Consider the following 19,588-nt stretch of genomic DNA (forward strand, 5'->3'; position numbering starts at 1 on the left):
AGCGCAGGCTAGCGCAGACTAGCCCAAACTTGCAACAACTTACTGCTACAGCTACACAGTTCGTACTGAGTCAACACTGCTCTCTGGTCAGCGATTCTCTTATACCTTGCATATCGCAGGCAGCGCATGAGGAATACATCGAAATTACATCTGCTCGGACCTCTGACATAAAATTGTAGTGTTGGCAGAAGAGCCAACACCGTGTTGCTAGAGGAGGCCGAAATACACGCGTTTAAGCTCACGCTGACTGGCGTGAGGTCTGGAAGAATTAAAGGAATTAATAGTAGCAAATAAGGTTCGTAGTTGATGTAATACTTAACTTTAATCCATAATTGGAGAACATCGCTCTTGATGGTACATGTTTTATAATCTCAATATAAACTGGTAATGGCGCCTTGCTAGGTTGTAGCAAATGTAGCTGAAGGCTATGCTAACTATCGTCTCGGCAAATGAGAGCGTAGTTGTCAGTGAACCATTCCTAGCAACGTCGGCTGTACAACTGGGGCGAGTGCTAGGAAGTCTCTCTAACCTGCCGTGTGGCGGCGCTCGGTCTGCAATCACTGACAGTGGCGACACGCGGGTCCGACGTATACTAACGGACCGCGGCCGATTTAAAGGCTACCACCCAGCACGTGTGGTGTCTGGCGGTGACACCACAAAAATTACATCTGTATTACATCGGCTCGGACCTCTTGCATAAAATTACATCTGCTCGGACTTCTTACAAGTGCCCTCTACCTATAACAATTGTGCATCTGTTGTTTCACCGTATATATTAATGGCGAATATTCTTTTTAATAAAACAATTTTTAAAGTAATAGCATACGAATAATCTTTTTTGAGTGGACCATGAAACGAAAAATTTTTACATTAATTTAAAATTTCTTTATAAAGAAACATAAAATATAATTAAAATGTAGATATTCTTCCGAAAATGTGCGTTTCCTCTTCTTTGTTTTGATTGGTGGTGGAGTGGATTTCCCTACGTCAGATCGTATACAACGCCACGCCGAGACCTCTTCCGCCGCGCCCAATACGCTGCGGGCCGTTCCGCTGCAGCTGTTTCTTACTGGGGCGCGCTGTTGCATTCAAGAGTAAGCCTAAAACAGGTCTTTAAAAATCTCATAATAATTCCTGTGCATAAAATCACTTTGCTCATTAAGTAGTAGGCCTGGGGTTTTTCTTTGATGAGCGTATATTTCAATCTCTTCGAGCACGTTGAGATAGAGACTTTTTGGAGCTTCATGTAGCACCTCCATTTGTTCATTTAAATTACTCACTTCATGTCTACTCTGTTTTACATGTGTTCCAATTGCTGGGCCATTGCTATGACTGCAATGTTCCCTGTATCGAATTTCAAAATTCCGCCCTGTGTGTCTTCGATAATGCGCAAATTTCCAACCAAGGACCTGCGAATCACATAACAATGGACCACCTTCATCAAGCTTATGATTGTCTCCTCACGCTTAAAGGCCAAAAGTATAAATATGTCAAAGAGCTGGCCAGAAAGTATGTTGGGCAAACGAAATGTGGTTTTACGACCAGTTGACGTCAGATACTTCAAACGATCCTGAGGTGACTGAAAGGGAGCTAGAAGACCGAAGAAGAACTGTAGAATTAATGTATTATGCCAATAATGTTGTACTTTCTTTATTCATAATTTTTTTAAACTGAAATATGGTTAATTATGAGAAAAATGGTCCTACAAAGAGTTTTTCATTCACTTTGAAGCAAAACTGAGGCAACTCCAAAATTCAAAACTCAACTGCACGTACCTGAGTGCATGCATTTGTGTGTATCCTCGCTAGTAGTATTAGATACCCCATACCCTAATACAAGGCTGACAACTTTTTCGTTTAGGTGAAAACTGAATTTTTAAAACTTTCTTTTTAATTTTCCACAAACTGGAAAAAGTGGAGCTGCCTTCTTCTTGCACCAAACCCTTGAATTCTCAAATCAGTCTTTATCAAATCATCTTTTCAAAAATCAGCATCCTCTACAGTTGTATCTCTGTTCTCTTCTAGCTATTTCCAGACCGCACAACTGCGTGGCCAACGCCCGATTCTCTCACTTCTGACTGAAAGCTACTGACAATGAGAATACTGCTGCCAAACAAAGCTCACACTGCTTGTACTCAAAATCTCTGTGGCGTAACATACCAACTACTGAAGACTTTGTCTGAAAACTATCCAGTGTATAGATATTACGTCTCTCTGGATTAAAAGAGGCAAGGTGCAGCACAAGTGGTTATAGAGCGAAAGAGTGGACGAAAAAAATATGCGAGAACAGCGTCGTTCTGTTATATCCTACCCAGTAATGCCACCCGAGCCCGCTGCCAAAAGGTTGGCAGCATCAAAGTCCGGACGCCGTCCGCATAAGCAGCGCCAGTGAGACAGGAAATCGCCGCAAGTCTGCACGCGCCACCGCTGGCTTCTGGGTTCTTAAGCGCTGGAGTCGCGAGCGCTAGGACAGTTCTGTATTCGCCGCTCAGTTGCATACTCGCCACCGAATTGTGTACTTGCTAGTCAGTTGTGTGTTCATCGCAGCAGAGTTGTTGTTTGTCGTCAGCCGACGCTGACCTAGCCGCTCCGACTCGAACTAGACAGATTTCTGTAGACACGGAGTTCACTACTGTGTTTCTGTATCTTCGTTAATAAAGATAAGTACCGACTTTTATTTAATCAGAGTGTTTGGGTTTTCATCTTTCTGTTCACTGTTCCAGCGGACCTGTCGGCCCGCTATTAAAAGTGTGGCGGTGACTTCGTAAGCCGTTTCTACAGCGAATTGCTTGTCGCTACGAACGCCGCCACAAAATTTACATTATTTTAAATCAGATTGCAGTTAACGAACACCTTTCCTGCTGATTAAAAAAAATGGTTCAAATGGCTCTGAGCACTATTTGACTCAACTGCTGAGGTCATTAGTCCCCTAGAACTTAGAACTAGTTAAACCTAACTAACCTATGGACATCACAAACCCATGCCCGAGGCAGGATTCGAACCTGCGACCGTAGCGGGCTTGCGGTTCCAGACTGCAGCGCTTTTAACCGCACGGCCACTTCGGCCGGCTCCTGCTGATTAGAAAGCAGCTTTAAACAGTAGAAAAACTTTTTGTCTCCAAGACAATGAAATTTCAACTAAAGCTATCGAACATCAAAATAATTAGTAACAGTCCTTTCAAACAGCCAAGGCTATAGTCACAGAAAATAGTGTTTCTACCGTATAACAACAAGAGGTAGACATTACTCACAGAACAAAATTTTACCCTACTCAATAACAATGACCAGAGCATATTCAAATCAGTATTTAAATAATAAAAGATCTATCCGAGAACAACAATAATAATAATAAACCTGTATTTAAATAGGCCAGTCTAAAAAAATTAATGATCTTACCCTACAAATTAATAATGGTAATGCCTATGCAAAACAATTTCAATAGTTAAAAACTGATACAGTGAACCAGCTTATCACGTATATTACAACAAGTGAATGTAAATACAACACAGAGCCCCTCCAAAGGTCACACATCGAATGAAAGTAGAGTTCATATCGCTTTCACTGAATTCCAAAAGTAAGCCACAAACCTTACAAGCTTTTTCTGCATGCCGTTCAAGTTTTTCGACACATTGAGTAATCACCGTCTATAGCCTTTTAAATGCTTACCGCCCCTCACATTACAGTGAAAGTAGAGCGAGAAGGGTGTGCAGAGACAGAGGAAGAGAGGGAGAGAAAGAGAGAGATATTGTGCTGATGGTTTACAGGCTCAATATTGTGGAAAAGGAAGTGCTATTGACGTGCGGTTTTCACAGAATGGATTGGTAGTTAGGGGCTCATATTGTTAGCCAATTAACAGATTGTGATAATCTTTAAAAAGTGGCCAAAGGAACATATTTTTTTTTTATAAATAGGACAGTATCTATGGACATTAACAAACTAAAGATAGGGTAAATTAGAATGTCAGTGGTGTTGGTTGCAGGATTTTATTACTAGTCGTTTATGAGATATCGTATTTGCTGACACTTGCTTGTGCCAGTCATGCTGCGTAATTGCAACGTACATTGTTGTTACGTTTGCTTCAGGTAACATTCCGAGCGCAGTGACAGCGAGAGTCGACAGAGAGAGGCGACAGAGAGAAGTGTCGCCCAGCGACAGCTACACTACTGGTTCTCTATTATTTCTTACGTGAGCTCGTTCGCAGGGCGCGACAAGAGCCGCGCTGCACGTCACGCCTGCCTGCGCCTGTCGCGCACACGACGGGTGACACTGCTGCTCCCAGACCAGTAGCGTCGCGTGTCGCCGAGCGTAAATATGGATTTTACTCGCGAAGAAGACGAAAAGCTGATCAATTTGGTCTGTTTCAACACCCAGATATATGATGTCAAATTAGATGCATACAAAAATACACTTGCAAAGGAGAATATATGGAAATATGTGAGGAAGAAGCTCAATAAAAACAGCGAGTGTTATTTATTTAACTACAAATGGTTCAAATGGCTCTGAGCAAAATGGGAGTTAACTTCTAAGGTCATCAGTCCCCTAGAACGTAGAACTGTTTAAACGTAACTAACCTAAGGACATCACACACATCCATGCCCGAGGCAGGATTCGAACCTGCGACCGTAGCGGTCGCGCGGTTCCAGACTGTAGCGCCTAGAACCGCTCGGCCACCCCGGCCGGCATTTAACTACACATTTTATTTGCCAAGTACTCGAATTTATATAAGTATGTACAAGTATGATACATAATCAAATTAATTTCGTAAATAAAAACAATATATACATATCGTTATGTATGTTTCTCGTAAATAGTATTCAAATTAGCTACGGAAGTTCAACGAAGATCAATTACCAATATTTACAGCATTATCTTGCCTTGCTACTCCGCCCTGTGTACTACAAAAGAACCGTTTAAACTTGTCTCTCACCTCAAATCCAACACTCTTTGTAAGACCTCCGTTATACGCCAATTCTATCATACTTGTTGACTGAGTCGGTGTTTCACATTGATAGAAGGAAATCGGTTGATCTTCAAGATAAGCATCTCGAGAATATTATGTAGGCAACAAGCTGTTATAATCAGGTCATCAACTGATTCTGGTAAAATTGCAATTGGTGCATAAAACACTCCAAATACTTGAGACAATAACTCAAAGGTGTTTCCTACTACTCGACGAGAACGACACAAATGGTAGTTAAGAATTTAATTTTCCAAATCCAATTTTGCAACTCTTCGAGAGTACAAATGCTTCATCTTCGATTATGAAGTGCGGCATTGAAATATCAGTGTTGGGAAAGCAATTAGATGCAGGTAAATTAAATTTGTTTGTGGAAATCTTTTTCCCCAACTCGGATTTTTGAAAAACACACCTGTCACCTTCATTGCCATAAGAACCAACATCTACAACAATCAATTTGTAATTGGCGTCAACTACTGCAAGCAGAACGATGGAAAAGTAGTTTTTATAGTTGAAAAAATGAGATCCGCTTTTTTTGTGCTTTTATGCCTCCATATTTGCCATGAATAGTGTAGTGTCGGCAGACTTGCCAACACTACGTACACTAATAGAAAGACGCGGCCAAGATGCACGCGCTAACTCACGCAGGGTGGCGTGAGGTCTGAAACAGGATACATAATGAATGCTATAAAGAAAAGTACGTAGCTGCTGGAATACTTAACCTTAATCCATCATTTGTATACAGCGTTCTTGATGATACAAGTGAGACTCTCTCTAGATAAATGCAATGTAATGCTAATGGCGCCTTGCTAGGTCGTAGCCATTGACTTAGCTGAAGGCTATGCTAATTAGCTGCTCGGCTAATGAGCGATGCTTCGTCCGTGTAGTCGCTGGCAAAGTCGTCCGTACAACTGGGGCGAGTGCTAGTCCGTATCTCGAGACCTGCCTTGTGGTGGCGCTTGGTCTGCGATCCCTGACAGTGGCGACACGCGGGTCGGACATGTACTAATGGACCGCGGCCGATTTAAAGCTACCACCTAGCAAGTGTGGTGTCTGGCGGTGACACCACATTCCTCCCCCGCAAATCGGCGAACGGTCGTGTTATAAGGCTTCCGCCCGCCGTGGGGAGGACCCCATGTTGACGTATGCGATGAGGTGGGGAGCCTAACAACAGGCGAGGCTGTGCCACCCGCACCCGGCCATTCGGTCCGAGGGGAGCTATGAAAAGCCTGAAAACCTAGTCCAGGGTGCACGTCAACATGCGGTGTATGCGCCCGTATAGAGACAGGAGGGGCCGAAGGGTCGACCTCCATTGCGTCGGGGTATCCGACGCGCGATGACGCCATGTGGTCCGGAGCGGGCAAGAGGTCCATGGCGGAGGACGGCTGGTCACGGGAAGCGATCGGCGGCGCGTGACCCAGGGAGGCGCTTGGCGGCTGCAGCGAAGCGTCCACTGCGGGCGGCGCCGGCGGGAGACCAAGCGGCGGCGGCGGCGGCGGCGACGCTTCGCCATGGGGCAAAATGGAAGGCAGCGTTGGTAACACCTGGGGATGAGGCGAGCCAGTAGATGGGTCCCCAGGGCGCTGACCGGACGGCACCGTCGCTGAAAGCAGACGGGGAGCGGCAGAACCCGTGCGACGACAGAGGCGCAGCTGATTGAGATGCCGACGCACCTCACCAGAGGCCGCCAAAACCAAATACATCGCGCGGCCGAGGCAGCGAAGAATGCGCCCTGCGAGCCAACGCCGTGAACGTCGATAGTTGCGATAGAATACAACGTCGCCTGGAGCAAAAGCAGGAGTCTGCCGCTGCACAGTAACCTGATGCGGTGGATGCAGCAAAGACATCAAGGTTCGATGAGGACGACCGTGGAGCAACTCAGCCGGCGAGCGACCATCTCGGGGCTGAGAGCGATACGAAGACCAAAAGAGCAACAACGCGTCCTCCCGAGAATGCGACTCTTTCAACTTCAACATCTGTGACTTGAAAGTCCGGACCAATCGTTCAGTGGCACCGTTTGACTGAGGCGAAAACGGCGCGGATGTAAGATGTTGAATACCATTGGCCTTGCAGAATGACTGAAATTCTGCAGACATGAATTGTGGGCCATTGTCGGAAACAATAGTCTGTGGAAGACCTTCAATGCAAAAGATAGCAGACAACGCTTGGATGGTGGCAGATGACGTCGTGGAAGATATCCGGACAACAAAAGGAAAATTACTGAAGGCATCTACCACAACCAACTATCTAGCATTCCAGAATGGACCAGCAAAATCGATGTGCAAGCGTTGCCAAGGGGAAGTGGCTTTTGGCCATGCAAAGAATTTCCGCGGCGGTGCGGATTGTTGTTCGGCACACGCCATGCAAGAAGAGCACATATTCGTAATCGCAGCATCGATTCCGAGCCAAGTATAGTGCTGACGAGCAAGTTGTTTCGTTCGCACTATACCCCAATGTCCTTGGTGAAGAAGCCGTGAGACAGAGGACTGCAACGAACGTGGGACCACGACTCTGGACTGATCATTATCAGAACGCAACAACAAAACACCACGTCGTACAAAGAGTCTCTCCTTGTGAGCAAAAAATCGGCGAACCAACGGATCCTCGATCCGCGACTTTGACAAAGGCCATTGCGTAGCAACAAAACGCAAAACGGTAGCAAGGACAGGGTCAGCAGCTGTGGCTGTAGCTACACGACGAAAATCAATCGGAAACGATTCGACCACGTCATCGGTTTCCGAATCAATGAACATGCAAGCAAGTTCGGAAGAATCGAATGCTCTATCCTCAGCAACAGGCAAACGGGACAACGCATCAGCGTTGCCGTGCTTATCAGTGGACTGATACAAGATATTGTAGCGGTACTGCGAGAGGAAAATGGACCAGCGAATGAATTTCTGCGCTGTACGTGGAGGTTCAGGCTTGTTCGGATGAAAAAGCGATGTCAAAGGTTTGTGGTCTGTGATGATGGTAAAGTGACGACCATACAAGAAATCATGGAACTTAGTAACACCAAATACGAGACCCAAAGCTTCTTTCTCTATCTGTGAATAATTTCTTTGCGCAGATGAGAGCAATTTGGACGGAAAGGCAATAGGGCGATCATGCGATCCATCTTTGTGCGCAAGCACAGCACCGATCCCGAAATCCGATGCATCTGCCATCAACAAAAGGGGTTTCTTGGGATCGAATGGCGTAAGGCAAGTATTTGAAAGCAACGCCGATTTCAACTGGCGAAAAGTGCTTTCGCATATCGTCGTCCAGACGAACGGAACACCTTTACGGCGTAAGCGATGAAGCGGAGCTGAAATGGAAGAGGCATGGGGAACAAAGTTATGATAATAGTTAATTTTTCCCAACACACTCTGTAGCTGCTTCAAATTCAGCGGCGAAGGCAAGTCTTGTATGGCACGGAGGTGCTCTGCACTGGGATGTATGCCTTGGGCATTGATTACATGTCCCAGATATGGCAAGTCACGAGCAAAAAACACACATTTGTCCTTCCGCAACCGAAGACCATTTTGTTGCAAAACCTGAAATAATGTTCGAAGATTTGCTAAATGTTCATCTGCTGTCTTTCCGGAGATCACAATATCGTCCAGATAGTTCGCTGCAGTATGAACCGACGCACAAATAGTTTGTAAATATTGCTGAAACAATCCAGGGGCGGATGCACACCCGAATGGCAGTCTTTTGAATCGGTACAAACCAAGATGCGTGTTAACCACCAAGAGGCGCTGGGATTCTTCATCCACCGGTATTTGCAAGTATGCATCGGCTAGGTCCAACTCAGAAAAATATGTACCCGGGCACAGTTTGTCAAGAAGATCTTCCGGGCGTGGTAAAGGAAAAGTGGCAATCACTAGTTGTGGATTCACTGTGGCTTTGAAGTCCACACAAAGTCGCAGTTTTCCGGATGGTTTTGGCAAAATCACTAAGGGTGATGCCCAGAGAGAAGCTTGCACATGTTCAATCACACCTTGTGATTCTAAATCGTGTAATGTTCTTGCGACCTCATCACGCAATGCGTGGGGAACATTGCGCGCTCTGAAAAATTTCGGTTGTGCGTTTACTTTCAGTTCCAAATGTGCTTTATAGTTCTTAGCGCAACCAAGGCGCAGTGCAAAAATGTCTGCAAATTCTACACATAGACGAGAAACACTGGCGGAAGGCACAGTCTGGTTCACTGATAGGACCTGATTGACTATTGACAAGTTAAACAACTGAAATAAATCTAAACCAAACAAGTTCACTGCAGAAGAAGAACGAAGGACATAAAATGACACAAGTTTTGTTTGTCCCTTGTATGTTGCAAGTAGGCTGCACTGTCCTAACACAGGGATTTTGTGACCTGAATATGTAGTTAGCTTAACATTTGCGGCACGCAACGGAGGTGTGCCCAGTTGTTTGTACGTGTCTTCATTGAGCAATGAAACTGCAGCTTCTGTATCGAGCTGGAATGGCATCACTTTGCCGTTAATGCCCAAGTCTACAAAAAGTTTATTGTCCTGCTGACGACAAGAGCGACTGTCTCGTGCAACGTGAACTGATAAAGGTACAGATGCACTCGCGACTTGACGGGATTTCCGGCGACGTCGACGCACAGTATTTGTGGGACGAACAGAGTCACTGTTAGAGAAAGTGGCACTGGGCGGAGTGGAATTAACTACATGAATGTCCATGGGCGAAGGTTCACGAGCATGAGTATTCCTGGTTCGATTCCGGTGCGAAGCAAAGGGCCTGGAATCGTTGTGAGTGTCTGATCTGAGCTTTTTCTGGCAAACACTCTGAACATGTCCTGTTTTATTACAGAAAAAGCAAATAGCTCGGCGTGACGGGCAATTCTCACGCGAATGTCTAGTAGCACACAGCAGGCGTGATTTCACTGCATTTGCGTGCTTGCGCGGGACACGTAGCTGCGCGGACGAGCGCGAGGGCTGTTTACAGTTCCGTGCAGCTCGCCCGGCGGGCCGGTTAATCTGACACACAGCTGGCGAAGTTGCAAATGATTCCTGAGCAAAGTCAAGTGTGTCTTGCCTATCCAATATGTCTATCACTTGTTGAAGGGAGGGATTGACGAGTTTCAAAATTTGCTCTCGTATACGAGCATCAGAAACGTTCTGTGCAATTGCATCACAGACCATAGTATCTGAATAAGGGAGTCCACATTCACACTCAAAAGCACAATCCCTAGTAAGGCCTTGCAATGTTGCAACCCACTCCCTATTAGTCTGACCGGCCGTACGTTTTTGTACGAAAGAACGTATACCTTTTTGCAACTACATTAACTGTTTCCTTGAAATAGGCATCTAAAGCAGACAAAATTTCTTCGTAGGACAGAGTTGCTACGTCGCGTCGGGGAAATAATTTCACTATCACACGATACGTTTGCACCCCTACACACGACAATAAGTGAGGCTGCCGCTCGTTACCTTGAATTCTGTAGGCGGCGAGATGAAATCCAAATTGACGTGACCACTCCGTCCAGGTTTCTATCGCCGCATCATACGGTCGAAATGGGGGTGCAACTGCATGTTGTGGCTGCGGTAGCGGTGAAGCGGCGGCTGCCGCATCGCTTTGCATTGCACGTTGAACCTGGACGAGCTGTCCAAGGGCATCCAATAACGCCTGCGTCTGCTGATTCTGCAAGCGATAACATTCGGACAGTACATCTGGAGATTGTGGCGAAGCCATGACAAGTAAATTAGGGCAATACGAACGCTAATTCCTCTTTTAAGCCTCGTCGCCAAATATGTGTAGTGTCGGCAGACTTGCCAACACTACATACACTAATAGAAAGACGCGGCCAAGATGCACGCGCTAACTCACGCAGGGTGGCGTGAGGTCTGAAACAGGATACGTAATGAATGCTATAAAGAAAAGTACGTAGCTGCTGGAATACTTAACTTTAATCCATCATTTGTATACAGCGTTCTTGATGATGCAAGTGAGACTCTCTCTAGATAAATGCAATGTAATGCTAATGGCGCCTTGCTAGGTCGTAGCCATTGACTTAGCTGAAGGCTATGCTAACTGGCTGCTCGGCTAATGAGTGATGCTTCGTCCGTGTAGTCGCTAGCAAAGTCGTCCGTACAACTGGGGCGAGTGCTAGTCCGTATCTCGAGACCTGCCTTGTGGTGGCACTCGGTCTGCGATCACTGACAGTGGCGACACGCGGGTCCGACATGTACTAATGGACCGCGGCCGATTTAAAGCTACCACCTAGCAAGTGTGGTGTCTGGCGGTGACACCACAAATAGTACCTATACAGTTTGGTATATTCCATTAATGCCAGAAATCTTGTTCAACGTCCTTAAAAGCAATTTCATTTGGCAATGGCAAGGTTATTCGCACCACTTTTGTTCTCAATACGTTCAAAACTTTCATAACGATCCGGGTGATATAGCCGTCTGGTATGCGATAGTCATTTGACAAAAGACAAACGTTTGTCCTGTGGCCATGTATCTGTAAAAAAGGGGAAAAAAGAATTCCTTATCATTATTTATATAGACAATATGTGTTTTCTAAATGTACACCACATACATAAGAAACTGTGATTAGTATTTGAATGTTAACTTGTAAAATGCATGTAATAATTTTCACTAGAGGTGAGGATTGTAAAAGACGGTGGAAACACATTAAAAACTCCTACAATAGATTCAAGCGCAACAATAAATCAGGAACAGGATCTGCTACACTTAAGATCTCTAAATGGACAATATATAAACAGTTGAGTTTTCTTGAGACCGTACCTCAGCATAGAACTGGCTCCACTAACGTGGTGAAAAACAGGGTACATGGAGATGATACTGCTGAGTAATCTGGGGGTGAGAGTATTGTCGCTTACAGGGCGGTGAATGAGGAAGGAGCTGCGACTGAAACTCTTACAGACCGCCAACCTACAACAAGAGGCCACTAATACTTAACGACGCCAAAACAAAGAAGACGATACCATTCCCCATTCATTAGAAAAGAGGGATGACAATCCGCAGACATTGTTGAATAAAACAACACAAAATATGATATTGAAACACATTCATTTTGCAATCACGTCGGAGATGTTATAGGCTCGCTACCACAAAGTTACAAACTTAAAACGAAGCAAGAAATTTTTAACATCCTGATTAATTATCATATGATGGCAGCTGAGAATCCTTAATCTTCTATTCAGCAATTCAGTACCGAAGCGTCATTGAACTCCAGTTCATGTCACTCAGATTCCCCAAGTCTAACTGCGAGCACTCCTGATTACATAATTTCAAAGCCTTCTATTTCCACCAGTTCCGTTGCCATGTATGCATACTCGCCTCAGAAGCCTTCTCATTTGACACTACCACATGTCCAAGAACAGCAAAATTTCAGTGTAGAAGAAATTGAAAGTATCATACAAGACGATACAAATAGAATACCTTAACGTAAAGAATAATTTTTCTTCGACTGTAATCACATCTCTTGTAGTTGTTGGTTGTAATTCTTCACGAATTAAATTCAAAATAAAATAAAATTGTTTTTTTTTTTAAATTAACCTGCAATAAGAACTAAGTTTTTCTTCATCACTTCGTAAATGTTTTTCTTAAATGTAGAAACTTTCCTTGCATCGTTCCTTGAACATCGAGTTAACAAGGCGTCTCCTCTTTAAATATTGGTACAGAAACAAACTCTTCAAAAAGTAAAAGCACAATTTAGTTAGTCGAGATGTTTTCGCAGACAACCGTCGTCTTCGAATTCGAACGACACGCTGTAGAGGCTGTCGCTGGGTACGGCAACAACATGTCACTGCCATGGGCGTCACCTGTCCCTGTCACCTGTCTCTGTCGGCTGTCACCCGTCGCTGTCAGTAAGCTCGGAATGTTACATTTTCAGTGTGCCTGTGTGTTGCTTGAGTACATTGTGACTTGCTAGTCAATTAATATTTGACAGTGGAAGCAGTAGGTCGCGAGTGGATTTTGGGATTTACACTACTGGCGATTAAAATTGCTACACCAAGAAGAAATGCAGATGATAAACGGGTATTCATTGGACAAATATATTATACTAGGACTAACATGTGATTACATTTTCACGCAATTTGGGTGCATAAGTCCTGAGAAATCAGTACCCAGAGCAACCACCTCTGGCCGTAATAACGGCATTGGTATGCCTGGGCATTGAGTCAAACAGAGCTTGGATGGCGTGTGTAGGTACAGTTGCCCATGCAGCTTCAACACGATACCACAGTTCATCAAGAGTAGTGACTGGCGTATTGTGATGAGCCAGTTGCTCGGCCACCATTGACCGGACGTTTTCAATTGGCGGGAGATCTTGAGAATGTGCAACAGTAGAACATTTTCTGTATCAAGAAAGGCCCGTACAGGACCTGCAACATGCGGTCGTGCATTAACTTGCTGAAATGTTGGGTTTCGCAAGGGTTCGAATGAAGGGTACAGCCACTGGTCGTAACACATATGAAATGTAACGTCCACTATTCAAAGTGCCGTCAATGCGAACGAAAGGTGACCGAGACGTGTAACGAATGGCACCCCATATCATTACGCTGAGTGATACGCCAGTATGGCGATGGCGAATACACGCTTCCAATGTGCGTTCGCCGTGATGTCGCCAAACACGGATGCGACCATCATGATGCTGTAAACAGAACCTGGATTCATCCGAAAAAATGACGTCTTGCCATTCGTGCACCCATGTTCGTCGTTGAGTACACCACAACAGGCGCTCCTGTCTGTGATGCAGCGTCAAGCATAGCCGCAGCCATGTTCTCCGAGCTGATAATCCATGTTGCTGCAAACGTCGTCGAACTGTTCGTGCAGATGGTTGTTGTCTTCCAAACGTCGCGATCTGCTGACTCAGGGATCGAGACGTGGCTGCACGATCCGTTACAGCCATGCGGATAAGATGCCTGTCATCTCGACTGCTAGTGATACGAGGCCGTTGGAATCCAGCACGGCGTTTCGTATTACCCTCCTGAACCCACCGATTCCATATTCTGCTAACAGTCATTGGATCTCGACCAACGCGAGCAGCAGTATCGCGATACGATAAACCGCAATCGCGATAGGCTACAATCCGACCTTTATCTAAGTCGGAAACGTGATGGTACGGATTTCTCCTTCTTACACGAGGCATCACAACAACGTCTCACTAGGCAACGCCGGTCATCTGCTGTTTGTGTATGAGAAATCGGTTGGAAACTTTCCTCATGACAGCACGTTGTAGGTGTCGCCACCGGCGCCAACGTTGTGTGAATGTTCTGGAAAGCTTATCATTTGCATATCATAGCATCTTCTTCCTGTCGGTTAAATTTCGCGTGTGTAGCACGTCATCTTCGTGGTGTAGCAGTTTTAATGGCCAGTAGTGTACTGGTGCCGAAAAAGCAGACGTGCTCGCGGTGTATGGACAGTTTAGTAAGAACGTAGTTCGTTCTTGCACGGTGCGGCAAGATATCCTAAAAGACGTCAAGCATGTCGGCAACTATTTATTAAACTCATGAGCCAGTTACGTCAAAGTGGCAGTGTAACATCTAGGCAACGTAACAGAAGGAAACAAGTGACGATAGGAGAGGGGCAAATTAATGTTCTTGCTGCTGTTGCAGTTGATTCGCATGTTATCTCCCGCACATTCGCATGAGGAAGTGTCCTACGTTTTCTCCATTGTCCATCCCTGTCACATCTCTCTCTATTAAGAGTTGCACTGAAACGATTATCAGAATCGTTTTAACTTCTGAACATGGGCGTTAAGTCAGAATACTCCAGATATATGACATGTCTTGTACAGTGACGAAGCCACATTTATCAATCATAGCTAGGTGAGCCGCCGAAACATGCGCTATAATTCTGTTGGCAATCCTCGCCAGCTTCATCTGGTGGAACCTCAGCGTCCGTGGCGTGTAAATATATGATGTCGAATAGTGAAGCATCGTCTAATAGGCCAGGATTTCACAGGCAGAATAATGAACGGGCACAAGTATCGCAACCTCCTACCAGATTATCTTCCACAGATGGGAAAACACGTTCCTCTGCAGACTAGGAGGAACCTGTGGTACCAACATGATGGCTGTCCAGCCTGTAGTGCACGAAGTGCTACAACATACCTTCAAGAGTTGTTTCCAAATCATTGGAATGGACACAGAGAATCTATGCCTTGGCCGGCCCGTTCCCTGAATTTGACACCTGCAGACTTCTCCCTATGTAACCCGCCAGGGTAGCCGAGAGCGCTAACGCACTGCTTCCTGGACTCGGGTAGGCGCGCCGGCCCTGGATCGAATCCGCCCGGCGGATTAACGCCGACGGCCGGTGTGCCGGCCAGCCTGGATGTGGTCTTTAAGCTGTTTTCCACATCCTACTAGGTGAATACCGGGCCGATCCCCAGGTCCCACCTCAGTTGCACGACTCACACACATTTGCAACACATTCACACTATTTCACGATCTGCACTAGACACAGACAGCTGGCGTACACTACTTCCATCCCAGGGGTGGCGGCAGGAAGGTCATCCGGGCACCCCTTAACATTAACCATGCCAGTTCCGTACTTAACACTGCCGACCCTGCGCACAATGCGGGATAAAGGCGGTAGCTCAAGAAGAAGGAAGACTTTTCCGTATGGGGAAAGCTGAAGGACGCTCTCTACAGGGGCATACCAACTACACCTGTGATATGCAACGACGTATTACTGCAGCCTGCTTGGACATCCCCACTTCACTGCTAGGAAGTGTGCAGTAACCGTTCCACTCCAGACGGTAAGTGTGTACTGTCGCTGACGGTGTTCATTTTGAACACGATTCGCACTACAATTCTGCAACAAATACCGTCGATATACTGATGTACCCTACTTTTAGTATGTTAATGTCAATAGGCATCGTTCCATTTAAAGGAATGTATGTTAGCACGAAAAATACAGTTTCTAAGTTTTATTAAAATCTGTCGATGGGTTAGCAATGTGAGACCCTGGCTACCAATCTATTCTGTGAAAACGGTGTAACATCCACGAGATAAATTTTTGGCTACAGTGCGACGAGAGGAAATTATGCCTCTAACAGTTATAAACATTGTGTATTCGACGTATGAAAAAACAATGAAAACTTATAAATATTGATATAATATTCTATGATGTTATTGGACATATCGATGTGTATCATACAAAGACAATGATAATTGTAAATTCCTTTTATGATCTGCCTCGGTCTTCCTTTGTTTTTACCTTTTGTTGGTTGGCTTTTGTAAGTTACGGACGCATATCAAACTGAGGTCTGTTAAGAAATTGTAATTATTTGTTAATTATTACTTGAAAATAGAGTTCATTATTATTATTATAAATATGAATGATTAATTATTTGTAACTCTAATTCCTCTCTCAGTAAGCATTATCTCTGTTAATTATTTCTCTCCGCTGCAACGAGCGCAGCCATTGATGATAGCGATTTGTATCGCGTTTTTGTCTGTGTTTTCCTTAAAAACAAATCAAATGTTTGCTAGATGAAGTCTAAATAGTGGACAATACGAAAGTAGAGTTTCTGTTAAGTTTAATAAGCAGTTAAAATACTTATTTGGTCTAACAATAGAAAGTCTCTATAAATTTTCTGCCGCCATCTTAACAATTATCACAACGGCAAATTCAAATTACGCAACTCTGCAGACATAAATGCTGAACGTAATACAAATGTGTAAAAATAAATGTGCACCGGTGGTCCCGAACTCATTTTAATGAAATTAATTCGAATCAGATTGGTTCTTTAAAAACAGTGCTCATAGCACGACTGTTATAACAAACTTTTCTAGCTGATGTATGGAGCCGAAAGAATATTGTTTCAGGTAACATACGTCAGTGTTGTGCGCGGCTGATATTCTGTGGTTTTAATGATCATTTTGCTGAAGATAACTGTTTCCATCATAATACATAGTTGTATAGAATCTGTTGTATGAACTGTGATTTAGTGACACTTACACAACTTACAGACAACACTTCAACACGACGTTAACTTGGAGTTCTTTAGCAATTTGATCAAATCTTTAGCCGGGAGAAAAATTATTTAGTAAGTGCTCATGTAATAAAATAAGATTATCATTTCCATTTACAAATTAGTTAAATACCAAACCACAGAATAACACAGCGAACTCCACACTGGCGCCCAACGTGGGGCCACCAATGCACATTTATTCATTTTAATAATTGAACTTGTGATCTATTGCAGGTACGGGGCACCGAAACAAGCTCTTAATCACTGTTTATTTATTAGTTTCATGAGCACTGACATCTTCATACCGTACTGCTGTACGAATCTGTGTCTGCACTTGTGCCAGACACGACTTACTTCAGATAAGCAATACAGTCCACAACTGTCAATAAATTCAGGTAGGAACAGATGTGCATACTCGGTAACTTCACAGCAGCGCGCGGACAACATTTGCTGCGTGTGCAATTTCAAATTTAAATTAGAACCTGCAGCCATAAGTAGTAATAATTGAATATTCTGGCTGCGAGAATAATATTGTTGAGTGTTATTTGTGTATATATGTTAGTTAAAAGATCATTTGGTGTCAACTGGTGCTTGTCAGTGATTTATATATTTATTGTGCTATATTGGTGATAGAATGGTTAAACAAAAGAAAAATAAACCGAATGAGCATACTGATGCAGAGATGACATCAGAGTCTCAGGTAGAACAATCTACCCATATTTCTGTCGAATTATTAGAAAATTTAATTATGAATGATAATTTAGAAACTGATGTCCCGAGTGATAGTAAAACCGAGGAGTTGCCAAAACAAACTGACACGCCTGGATTCAACCAGTTAGGAATTAATGACAATATTTCTTCTGGGCAAGGGGCAGAGGTTAGCAGTGCTCAAGCTATATCCATACAGGATATGCTAACAGCATTATTTGAAAAGTTTACTATTAAAGAGCAGGAGCGTGAAAAACAACGTGAGCTTAAAGAGCAGGAGCGTGAAAAACAACGTGAGCTTAAAGAGCAGGAGCGTGAAATACAACGTCAACAGGAAAAGGAAGAACGTAGACAGGAAAAGTTTATAGAAAAACAGCAACAGGAGCTAAGGGACCAAGAAAAAGGAAAGAAATTTATGGAAAATATAAACAATATTTTTCCGGAAAGAGATGAAGAAATTGTCCGTAGGATAATTAAAGTGTTGGTCGATCGTGATGATGCTATTACTACCCATTTTAAGCAGGAGATCGATGCAGTAAAAACCACTATTGAACCGTTAACAAACATTCCACTTCAGGTCAATAGTCTTCAAACTGAAGTAGATAGTCTAGAGAACCAATTCAAAGCCTTGGCTACCGCTGTGGAAACAATGCAGGAGGACATTCCCTCGGAAATCCGAAAGCAAGTCCGAACAGAAGTAGCCAGGGTGCTGAACTCTGAAAATCAAAACTTTGAAAATCTGACAGTACGCAGTAATGGTGGTGGTGGTGGTTAATGTTTAACGTCCCGTCGACAACGAGGTCATTAGAGACGGAGCGTAAGCTCGGGTTAGGGAAGGATTGGGAAGGAAATCGGCCGTGCCCTATCAAAGGAACCATCCCGGCATTTGCCTGAAACGATTTAGGGAAATCACGGAAAACCTAAATCAGGATGGCTGGAGACTGGATTGAACCGTCGTCCTCCCGAATGCGAGACCAGTGTGTTAACCACTGCGCCACCTCGCTCGGTACGCAGTAATGACAACACTGGTACTGACAGGCAAAAGATCGCAGATAATCTGACGGCGAATATTAATGCACTACAAGGAAGACCAAATTTTGGTAATCAACCGATATTACCACAGCAACATGTGACACCAAGGAACAATAACAGTGGAATAGAATGTACTTGTAATAAAGTAACCTCACCACCTTCGAATGATAGCAATTCCATGCACTTAACTACTTTGATGCATGAAGAAAGCCTGATTAAGCATAGACAGTTTCATATATTTAACGAAGAAAGCAAGAAAAACATACATCCAGTAGTTTTCATTCGAAACTTCAAAAGTGTTCTTCCAAAGTCATGGTCGGAAGAACAGAAAATACAGTTTGTGGTTTCACATATTTCTGGTGGTGCGTCGCTCTGGGCATTAAATGCAGCAGAAACTTGCAAGACTTTACGAGACTTTGAGAATGCGTTCCTTGATCAATTCTGGTCAGCGTCTACTCGAGAGCGACTCCGTAAAATTGTTTACAATGTAGAAATGTACAACCCGATGTCAGGTCCTTAAGAAAGTACTTTGAAAAATATATTAACATGACCCGGTACTGGGATGAGCCAGTAACCACCAGAGACTTATTGCGAGTGTTAAAAGCTAGATTACCCATACATATTAGAGAAAAATTATTTAATGTTACAGACACCGATCTGAAAGAATTTCTGTCTGTAATTGATTCTCTGGATCTAGTGCAAGAAGACGCCAGAAAAAATTCTGACGTGATCATCAGTAATAACAGTCCTAATAGAAAAAATTCATGGAATGGAAATAATGGAGAGAGGGGCGAAGGTAGTCCAAAGAAAAATAAAAGTAAAGCTTATAGTAACGGAAAATACAATAATAATAATAGTAGTAAGAATCCCTACAACCAAAATTTTGGTTATCCTAATAATAATAACAGTAATTATCAAAAGGCCGAAGAACACCAACAACC

At 44.0% G+C, this 19,588-nt stretch overlaps 1 protein-coding gene across 1 annotated transcript; it reads left to right on the forward strand.

The window, feature by feature from the left end:
• Positions 1-17,655: 17,655 nt before the first annotated feature.
• LOC124613257 (myb-like protein X) lies at positions 17,656-18,390 on the forward strand. Its single transcript, XM_047141949.1, has one exon. It carries the CDS (start codon positions 17,656-17,658, stop codon positions 18,388-18,390), a length of 735 nt encoding a protein of 244 aa, XP_046997905.1.
• The last annotated feature ends 1,198 nt before the right edge of the window (positions 18,391-19,588 follow it).

Source organism: Schistocerca americana, chromosome 4, assembly GCF_021461395.2.
Source record: "Schistocerca americana isolate TAMUIC-IGC-003095 chromosome 4, iqSchAmer2.1, whole genome shotgun sequence".
In the NCBI taxonomy this organism is placed as follows: Eukaryota; Metazoa; Arthropoda; class Insecta; order Orthoptera; family Acrididae; genus Schistocerca; species Schistocerca americana.